Consider the following 10991-nt stretch of genomic DNA (forward strand, 5'->3'; position numbering starts at 1 on the left):
TGTATTAAAAAGCGAGGTATTCACAGGGCGGGGAGAAAAAACGGAAAAGTGAAATCAGGGAGTGATTAACGTCATAGAACCAGTTGGGCCGAATGTTTCTCTGCTGTATATTCCAATGTATTCTCAGGCTTACCCCGTGTCACAGCTTCCCTCCTAACACAATATGACACATCCTCGGCTAACCCATTGTCACACAGCATCTACTATCCAGGTTCCCACCTCCTCTGCTATACGTGTGTACACACCATCTCTGCTAACACCAGGGTCACACGTCGCTGTTTGTGATGGTACAGATTGTGTTAATTGACATAAGCTTGAAGTTGTTGCTGTGGATATTGTATTGTATGTACTTGGCAGGAGGTAACCCACCCAAACTGGTGAATGGAGACAGCCGGTGTGTGGGGAGAGTTGAGCTGTACTACTATGACACTTGGAGAACAGTTTGTGGCGAGACGCTGAACATGGAGATGGCAGAATATATTTGTAACTATTTGGGATGTGGATTTGCTGTATCAGTCTCAAGTAACGCTCGCTTTGGAGAAGGATCGGGGCCTGTGGTTGGTCGGCCTGACTGCGGACACGGGCAGGACGGTGGCATATTCTGTTCAGGTATAGACCACAACTGCAACAACGTGCCATTGATATGGGTGGAGTGTAGGGCCAATCAAGTTTAATTTGGGGATTGTTGGCAATGGCAACAGAAAAAGAATCCCTTCGGTTATTGAATATCGTCATGAGATTTGTTACCACTACCTGAACAGCAGTCAAGGCTATAAGCAACTCCAGCTTACAGTGTCCCCGAGCTCACACTGTCCCCGAGCTCACACTGTCCCCGAGCTCACACTGTCCTCGAGCTCACACTGACCCCGAGCTCACACTGTCCCCGAGCTCACACTGTCCTCGAGCTCACACTGACCCCGAGCTCACACTGATCGCGAGCTCACACTGATCCAGAGCTCACACTGACTCCGAGCTAACACTGACTCTTCGCTCACAGAAAGACATACCCAAACATCAAAAAATATTTCAATACGGAAGAATTGCAGCGTCAAATCAAGACACGTAGTCGGAACCACCCACATTTCTGCCTCGTATTAAACCTCAGAGAGAAACAGTCTCAGAGGGTGAGGATGGGCTTATTGTCGACACTGATGTTCACTGTCACAGATCAGATCAGAGTGAGTGTTTGTGAGATTACCTTTACTGTGTTTTAATTTCAGATCCACTTCAGAAAGCCATCATTTCCCTGAAGCCAGATTCCCCGTTCTTTGTGGGAGGGGAAAGCGCTCAGATCTCATGTTCTGGGAATTTTCCAGGCAGCATATTCTCTTTATACATAGACGGCAAGTTTCTCATATCACGGACAGCTCAGGAAAACATCCACACGTCAAATTTCACCCTGTCGGATTTCAGTGCAGGAAATTACACGTGTAAATATACTACACATATAGACGGTCGAGAGTTCACATCCCCAGAGAGCGAACGAGTGGGAATCTATTTGTGGGGTAAGATCTGAGTATGATTTTACATAATAACCTGTTTGCGTTTCTCTCACGAATCTGTTAAATGGCCGTTCGCTGCCACTTGCATTATGGTAGCCTTGATCACAGATCTGCCCTCCAACTACCACTGTCCCCCATCCCGCCGCCCACTCATCCTAACACATGTACCAAACGCTCAATGACATAAGTCTCCTTCAATTCTTCACTTTCCCCCTTAATTCATTTCACACTTCCTATTCCACAACCCTTCATTATTTCTATTCATCATCCGCACGTGCATTCTATTCCTTCCATCCCCACCCTCTATTTCTCCCAAACACTGACTTTCTCCCACAGCCTCACTCCCTCCCACACCTTTTAATCTACTCTCGCTCCTGTGAAAGTCTTGCTGCCTCTTGATTGTGTTTATATTGTCTGATACCAATCCCGCTTCAGTCAATGATTCCCACCATCTCATTCCACTGTATGTGAAGTCGTTGCACCTAAATTTTCTGTTTGTTCCCCTGGATGTGATCGTATCCTGTTATTTAAATACTTCTGAAGGTCAGGTGAGTTTCTGTCTGAATTCCCTGTCTCACGTCCCTGGCTACAGCTTTGTAGTACACCAGACCACGGCCTCACTGCTCTCCATGGCCACACCTGTCCCATCCGTTGACCCCTCCCTAGGTTTAAAGAAACATATGCTCGGTCCTGTCCTGTACCTTTCGCTTAACCCTTGCCTCTCCTACTCTTCGTAATGCTTCCTTCAGGCTGAGAAATAAGCAACTGGACAGTTTTTTTCTGAACCGAACTGTTTTCATGTCACGGAGCGAGTGTTTGTGAGATTATCTTTTCATTCCAGAACCGCTCCAGAAACCAACCATTTCCCTGAAGCCAGATTCCCGGATGTTTGTGAGAGGGGATAGCGCTCAGATCTCATGTTCTGGAAATTATCCAGGCAGCATATACTCTTTATACATAGACGGCAAGTTTTTCACATCACTGACAGCTCCGGAAAACATCCAAACGGCAAATTTCGCCTTATCGGATTTCAGTGCAGGAAATTACACGTGTAAATATGCTACACATATAGACGGACGAAAGTTCACATCCCCAGAGAGCGAACGAGTGGGAATCTATTTGTGGGGTAAGATCTGAGTAAGATTTTACATAATAACCTGTTTGTGTTTCTCTCACGAATCTGTTAAATGGCCGTTCGTTGCCGCTGGTTTATACTAGCCTTGATCACAGATCCACCCTCCAAGTACCACTGTCCCCCATCCCTACCCCCATCCATCCTTACACATGTACCAAACGCTCAATGACACAAGTCTCCTTCAATTCCTCACTTTCCCCTTTATTTCATTTCACACTTCCTATTCCACAACCCTTCATTACTTCTATTCATCATCCGCACGTACATTCTATTCCTTCCATCCCCACCCTATATTTCTCCCAAACACTGACTTTCTCCCACAGCCTCACTCCCTCCCACACCTTTTAATCTCCTCTCACTCCTGTGAAAGTCTTGCTGCCTCTTGATTGTGTTTATACTGTCTGATTCCAATCCCGCTTCAGTCAATGATTCCCACCATCTCACTCCACTGTTTGTGAAGTCGTTGCACCTAAATTTTCTGTTTGTTCCCCTGGATGTGATCGTATCCTGTTATTTAAATACGTCTGAAGGTCAGGTGAGTTTCTGTCTGAATTTCCGGTCTCACGTCCCTGGCTATAGCTTTGTGGTACACCAGGCCACGGCCTCACTGCTCTCCATGGCCACCCCTGTCCCAGCCGTTGACCCCTCCCTAGGTTTAAAGAAACATATGCTCGGGGCTGTGCTGAACCTGTCGCTTAACTCTTGCCTCCCCTACTCTACATGATGCTTCCTTCAGTTTAAAAAATAAGCAAATAGACAGTTTTCCGCTGAACTGAACTGTTTTCATGTCACGGAGCGAGTGTTTCTGAGATTATCTTTACTCCATTTCCAGAAACCCACCATTTCTGAAGCCAAATTCACGGGGGTTTGTGAGAGGGGAAAGCGCTAAGATCTCATATTCTGTAAATTATCCAGACAGCAATTTCTCTTGATACAGAGAAGGGACATTGATCACATCACAAACAGCTCCAGAGAATAACAACACGTCAACATTCACCCAATCCTAGATCAGTGCAGGAGATTACTGGTGTCAGTGTACCACACGCACGGACGCCCGCGAGCGCTCATCACCAGAGAGCGATCGAGTGGGAAGATGGACGTGGGGTGAGAGCGAGTGTCTGGACTCTCTCACCAATGGACACTCGCTGCCCCCTAGTGTCCAATCACCGCGATCAGAGCAAGCATCTGCCTCACCCTCGCTTCACTTTATATAATCGTAGAACTATGCAGCACTGAGTCGACCTCCCGTGCCTATGCCGGCTCTTCGAAAACATCTGGCGATTCAATCCCACTCTCCTGCTTTCTCCGTTCCCTCTGTCTCGCACCTTGATACCCTCCTACACCTTGATATCATCCCACATCCCATTGCCTACCACAAACTCAGTTACTCCCACACAGTCTGTTCCTAACTCCCACCACTTGATACCGTCCAACGGCTGCTGTTCTCCTCTCCCTCAATCCATCCCACACCCCCTCTCCCTTCAAAATCCACTTTTCCCCTGTCACTCCTGTGTAGGCCTCTCTACATCTTGAACGTATCTAGACTATCTGATTCAATCCTAACTTATGAGATCCAAAATCTCAATTCCCTCATTGAGAAGTCGGTTCTCCTGAATTCTCTGTTTGACCTTCTGGTTCTGATTTTATTCTGCTGTTTAAAATACGCCAGAAGATCACACGAGCACATCAGATTAAATTCCCGTTCTCCCTGCGCAAGCTGGAGCTCTTTGTTTTACATTCGCTGGTCCCATTTGCGTTCCCCTTGCTCCTCCGCTATCAGACGTTGCTCCCCTTACTCTGTGAAGAGAAACACTTGCTGCAATCCGTCCCGATCTTAGCCCTCAAAACTTTCCGCTCGTAATTACGCCACCTCCAGGTTGGGAAACAAGGAAATTGTCACCTTTTCTCTGAACTGAATAGTGTCTCTTCCACGGAACGAGGCATTGTGAGACAAACTTTACTGTGTTTTAATTACAGATCCGCTCAAGAAACCCACTATTTCCCTGAAACCAGATTCCCAGGTGATTGTGAGAGGGGAAAGCGCCGTGATCTCATGTTCTGGCAAATATCCTGGCAGCAATTTCTCTCTGTACAGAGACGGCGAGTTTATCTCATCACAACCAGCTCCAGAAAATAACCAATCGACCACATTCACCCAATCGGACATCAGTGCAGGAAATTACTGGTGTAAATATACTGCACACATAGAGGGACGAGAGATCACATCACCAGAGAGCGATCGATTGGCAATCTCTGTGCGGGGTAAGAGCGAGAGCCTGCACCCTCGCCAACCAATGGTACCTTACTGCCCCCTAGTGTCTATTCACCGCGATCACAGCATGCCTCCGCCCCAAACTCCCACTCCTTTATAGAATCACAGAATTATTCGCATGGCAGGAGGACATTCAGTCGATAATACTTGTGTTGTTTCTTTGAAAAGAGCTATCCGATTCAATCCCACTCTCCCCGCTTGTCTCTTCTCTCTCTCTCTCTTTTTCTCTTTCTCTACGGAAACTTTGCCTTCCCCAAATATTATCTTCTTTCCCTATCTTTTTGACACGAGTCAGTCCCCATTCCTCCCTTCCTACTTCCCGCTGAGTACTTCGTTGCCTCCCACACACAGCCTGCCTCACCCTCTCTCCCTCCCAGAAGCTTTCCACCCTCCGTCACATATACTCATACCCTCCCATACAATGATACACTCCCACACACGTATTGCCTCACACACTCCCACACTAGTTATTTCTCCATCCCATCCACTAAACAACGGCCAAATGTTCAAATCACCTCTTCGTCATTCCATCCTACAGTCCCACGCAATTGAAAAATCTTAGCGTTCTCTCGCTCATTTGAAGTTCTCTAGAATATCTGATTCAATCCTAGCTTCAGGCAGCGATTTCTACTATCTCATTTCCCACTGGTGAATCTCTTGCTGCTTAATTATTTTTTGTATTGCCTGGTTGTGATCTGTCACCCTCTTCCCCTCTCCCACCTTTTCTGCGCCACTCTCCCATCCCCTCCTCTCTCCCTACTCCCACTCTATCCCAACTCTCCACGTCTCTCCCCCACCTCCGTCTACGTTTTCCCCCACTTGCTAAGCTCGAGACCCTCTTGTATCATATACAGGGTTGATGCTTGTATTTCGGTGAGTGCCAAAAGCCAGGATTTGAGTTGAGGTAAATGCTAGTGTTTTCCTTGCTAAAGCAATAAAACATGTCATTGAGATGGAGCCATGTCCTTCCATCGCTCCCGCTGGTTTTCATCTCGGACAGGAGCTGAGAAGAATTACTCTCTGCCCGCATTGACTTGTCTGCCCTTCCAGGTCCTGGACATGGCCCAGCCTGGGCTTTTATGCCAATAGCAGTGAGTACAACTTGATAGTCGGAACTGCCTGGCTCAGGAACGGGACTAGGGTCCAATCAGGGGTTATTCGATTCTGATATTCCAAGTCCATCTTTCCCTCTCACCCTCCCCACCTACCCCCTTACCACAACCCACCACTGCACGACTCACCCCTATTTGTTATTATAATCAATAGTTGCATTCGGTTGAGTTGTTCATGTAACAGGGAGGGTTGATGAAGGAAATTTAGTTGTTCTTGTATACGTAGACTTTCAAAATGCGTTAGTTAAGGTGCCAAAACAGTCTGATTGGCAGCACTGAAGGCCATGAGTTTAAGGCAAGTGTATGGAAACACGGATCTAAAATTGGCCGGAGACAGACAGCAGAGGGTAATAGTGAACTGTTTTCAGGCTGGAAGAAAGTATGCGGTTGTGTCCCCCAGGACACGTTACGAGTCTCACTATTTTGTGAGTATATTAAGGATCTATACTTGGCTATATATGAAACATTTTAAAGTTTGCAGATGACACAGAATTTGGAAGTGTTGCAAAAATGAAGGAGGATGGCAGCAGACTGCAGGAGGATACCGACAGAATGGTGAAATGGGCAGACACATGGAAGTAGCTAATGCAGAGCAGTGGGAAGCAATGCATTTTCAGAAGAGGAATAAGGAGATGCAACAAACAATAAATATTGCAGTTCTCAAGTGGGTGCAAGTGCATAGAGATCTGGGTGCACATAAGCAATTCATTTTAGGTGGCGGAACAGGTTGGCGAAGTATTCAAAAAGAAGCATACATTATACTAGGGTTGATAAATTTAAAATGCAAGAGTAAGTAGCTTCTGTCGAACCTCTGGTAACAGTTCGTGAGGTTTCAGCTGGTTTCATGTTTCCAATTATTGCCAGTACACATTATGAAGAATGCTAGAGACTTGTCGCCTCGTGGAGGGTACCGAGGACATTCATCAGGTTGAAGAACTTAATTACGCTGGGAGACTGGAGAAGCTGTTCTTCTTAGAGCAGAGATTTAAAATAGTTGACAAAAGAAGCAGACGGGAGATGAGGAGAATTGGTTTGATCCAGGGAGTTGGTAGGGATGCCCTGCCTAAATTGTGGTGGAAACAGATTCGACAACATCTTTCAAAGCAGCACTAGATAAGTACTTGAAAAAGAAAATTAATGCAGGTCGACGAGGTAAGAGCACGTCATTGGGACGGGTTGGTTGCTCTTCAAAAACTCTTCGCGGAAGGCGCGAAGGACGAAATGACCACCTTCGGTTTTGCAACATTATATTTCTCTATGATTCCACATAAGAGGTTGTGGTACTGTGCCCCGTATCCACTGAGTTCCTTCCTCTAATCCTTCTTCTTAACCACCCTTTGTCCATCCATAATCTCATTTGTGGTTTTACCTCTTTCGCTGCTCCTATGTTCACATTTCCCTCCGGCTCTCCCGTGGTTGGCAAACAACGGTTCTCTGTGCAGCGCTACCAGGCGCTATCCTCTGTGAAGGGACCCATATAAATGTTGGGTGCTGTTGTTGTAATCTTCTTTTTGATTTGTTAATCAGAAGATAACCTTGCACGCTGCTTTGCATTCCAGCCAGAGCCAAACATCCATGTGCCAATATGTTGAACCATAGTAAGATCCAGCAGAGTAGTGTCTGTGCTTCTCTATAAAAGTACAATTATTTCAGTCGTTTTTACCTGGCCACAAGTGGAAGCTCGTCGCCGTGCTATGTAGATATCCGGCTGACCAAAGATACGTCGGCCAATCGAAAAATCATGATTGAGTCACTGACCAGTGTTGTATCTGTGTCTTTTTCACAGGTTACTTGACTACTCAGGGAATTGCGAACGTCGGCCGCCTCATCCTGGTGATCTCGTTGTGTCCGTTAATTATTGTCCTGCTCGTGGTTCATCACCGACGAATAAAAACATATAACAGTCAAGAAAGGGTTAGTGAAGACACGACCTGAACTCTCCACTGTTCTCTTGAAAGCTCCCATAATCCAGCTGGTGTCCAGATTACTCTCCGTCTCAGTCCACAGAATCTTTCTCTTACTGTTGATTTAATTTCTTCCCTTTGCTTTTTCCTCAAACACCTTGATGCACTCACTTCCCAGTTCTCTGTCTCATTCACCCGCCTGTGAGAGGCGAAGTGATGAGAGGCAAAATGCACCTGTCAATAATCAGACCAATAGCCATTCCCACATTTGATATTGCAGTTGCCACATCACGAAAATGTCTGAAAGCACATTTCAAGATGTACTGTTGATAAACGAGGTTATTTTGGGGTAAACGCGGCAGCTAATTTGCTTACAGCAATGTGCCAGAATCAGCCAACAAGTTAATCAAACCATAGGATCGTGTGATTTATTTTGGAGGCGAACACACATGTATAATAAAATTGCTTTGCGGTGGATTAAGATGAAATATATCTTTCCATTTGATCGTTCATTAGCACATCAACAGGTGTCAGAGGGAGATGGATTTAGGGAATAATGGATTAAGGTGTCAGTGGGAAATGAATGGAGACGTAGAATACCAAATAATATTCTAGTGCATAGCATTTTTCACATCAGTAACATGCTTGCAAATGATGTTCACAGCTGACTACACTTCTAAGCAATCCACTTTCCTGTTCCTGGCTCTCATGTCAACATCCAGCTTGCTCTTAATTGTTTAAAACCTTTCTCTCCACACTGAGAGTTTCACATGTTTTGCAATAATAAACAGATCATATTTTTCAACTTAGTTGTACAGTGTTCCTACCTGGAAAATTTCTCAAAGCGTTTCACACAATATATTGTTAAGTGCAGTGACTGTGAGTTTTTGTGAGTTTGCAGCAGCTAATTTGTGCAGAACACTGACAACATGTTGACCTTTCCTTGTGTGTGGAATGGAATCGGTGCTCTCTGACAGTGATGCTCCCTGGTCAGCTGTGCTAGGCATTAGAATGACACATAATAGGAATATCTTTGTGCTTTTGATAAGCTTTGCTCAAATTAAATATGCAGTTGTTATCGTTTTAATATTGTAACGTTTTTTATTCTGTTAAGATGACTACTGTGCTGTTTTGGTTTGCATTTTACATATAAATTGGATGACATAAAATTAACTCTTTTGTAGCTTTGCTTAAATGAAAGTCCACTACTAAATTAATGACGCCATAAATCTGTAAAACCTTTGAAGTGAAACCGAGTTGTTTCTGCAGCTAATGGCCTTCCTGGACCCGTGTTTTCCAGCGAAGTTCTAATAACAATTTAGTGAAGTTTCCTTGACTGATATTTGTTGTCCTTCCCTAACTTCGTTGGATATGTTTGTGAGAAGAAGGAATGTAACAGCAGATATTTTGTACGAAAAGTGGAAAAAACAAACAAGGAAACGGTGTTAATGGTGAAAAGGTATGACTTTGGGGTTGAGTCGTTATTAATGAAGTTCCCTTATCTTCTGTTCTTGCTGATGCGCTCCAACAGGGAAGGAAAGTTTTGTTGGATGGTATCCGTTGTGCAAAAATCAAGAGCAATGCCTCTGATTGTTTTGTTTGTAAAGTGGGGTGATTGGAAAGGGGGAAACGCTGTATAAGTGTTTTAAAATGACTTGTCTCAAGTTGAACATCCTTTAGTGAGAAGAAGAAGACAATACAGACCAATTGGCAACATTCCCTTTCTTTATCAAAATGTTCTTAATAGAGAGCCCACACTCCATAAATTTAATGATCTCGGTGTTCGATAGCTGAGAATTAATAGATACGGGAGTTTTACCTGCTCTCCTCTCACCTAAGCGTTAATATTTCTGTCCTTGCGTATTCTAGATCCTACCTCTCACACGATCTCCAGTTTGTCTGTACAAGTAGCTTCTTCTGGTGCCCCCGCACAGCCTGGTGCAACACTCTTGAGGGCTCTGTCCTTAGTGGTCTTCTATTAAACTTATTCGTGCTCGTTGTTGATAGCAGGTGGGATATTTGTTAGCAGAGTGTCATGCTACAGCCGTGTACATTTGCTGCACAAATAGCTAAAATACATTCTCTCCTCGACTCCTGCTCACATTCTCACTGGCAATGTACGGAGATGTTAAATGAACTGTCCATAATTAAAATTTACTATTTTTTTTTAACTGCCTTACCTGACTGCATATTACCTCTTCTAATTCTGTTCTGCCAAACTGAGGACTGCATCAACCTCACAGAAATTTAAGCAGCTCCTGCTCAAATGCTGCCCCATTGACCAATGGAACCATTGCTCAATAGAAAAAGATGTGCGTATGAGATAAAAGCAATAACACGACAATACTAACACACAATTCATGCTGAGTTTTGCGTGTCTCTTCCTTGAATCGAAATGGTAGTTTAAGCTGAACAACCCCCAAATGAACCACTCTGCTTATTCCCCACCTCCGAAATAAAATCCTCGTCTGCCATGACCTCTCCACTCCTGTTGTCACCACTTGTATTCTTGCATTTGTCATACACACTTGGTCACGACAAGGATTTTCTCGCCGGATTATCCAATTTCTTCTTACAATATAAAGACAACGCAGAACTTTCCGCATTATGTCCTTTGGCACACCAGGCTCCACAAGCCTGTGACCGCATCATTCTTGGCTATGTTTGGTCTCCAAATCCCCCAGCAAATTGGTTTCAAGGTCCTAGTCCTCAAGTTCAAACATACATATTACTGCCTGAACTCAACCACTTTGACAGCTTCAAATTATAACGAACAGCCTGGTCCCATCATAAGTCAAGCCTCGCTATCTTTAAAAACCCTACCCTTCGTTTCCAACCATCAGTTATCGGGCTATGCAGGTCAGGGCGAAACATTGGGCAAGTTTCCTTACTCCACACGCCTAATAATAATCCCTCCAAAAAAACAGAAGAACATCAAAATTTGTCATTTTGAATCTACGATTGTTTGTGGGACGTTGCTGTGCGCAATTGGCTGCCGCGTTCGCCCATAAATATGCAGTCAATTCACTTTACAGTGTGTTCTGTGAAACGCTTTGGGACGTCCTC

At 44.7% G+C, this 10991-nt stretch overlaps 1 protein-coding gene across 1 annotated transcript; it reads left to right on the top strand.

Annotated features, from left to right (window-relative positions):
• The first annotated feature begins 328 nt into the window (after positions 1–328).
• LOC103171757 (alpha-1B-glycoprotein-like) lies at positions 329–8709 on the top strand. Its single transcript, XM_042346697.1, has 5 exons — positions 329–609; positions 1221–1505; positions 2344–2628; positions 4615–4899; positions 7808–8709. Exons 1-5 carry the CDS (start codon positions 345–347, stop codon positions 7954–7956), a joined length of 1269 nt encoding a protein of 422 aa, XP_042202631.1. The 5' UTR covers positions 329–344; the 3' UTR covers positions 7957–8709.
• Positions 8710–10991: the final 2282 nt, after the last annotated feature.

This window comes from Callorhinchus milii, unplaced genomic scaffold (assembly GCF_018977255.1).
Source record: "Callorhinchus milii isolate IMCB2004 unplaced genomic scaffold, IMCB_Cmil_1.0 Scaffold1382, whole genome shotgun sequence".
NCBI lineage: Eukaryota > Metazoa > Chordata > Chondrichthyes > Chimaeriformes > Callorhinchidae > Callorhinchus > Callorhinchus milii.

What these genes read in the sequence shown, in the direction of transcription:
- LOC103171757 (XM_042346697.1), top strand. Translation starts at nt 345, where the DNA reads ATGTACTTGGCAGGAGGTAACCCACCCAAACTGGTGAATGGAGACAGC. An exon ending in AGTGGGAATCTATTTGTGGG is followed by an intron (nt 2,629 to 4,614) that starts GTAAGATCTGAG and finishes TTTTAATTACAG; the next exon opens with ATCCGCTCAAGAAACCCACT. An exon ending in ATTGGCAATCTCTGTGCGGG is followed by an intron (nt 4,900 to 7,807) that starts GTAAGAGCGAGA and finishes TCTTTTTCACAG; the next exon opens with GTTACTTGACTACTCAGGGA.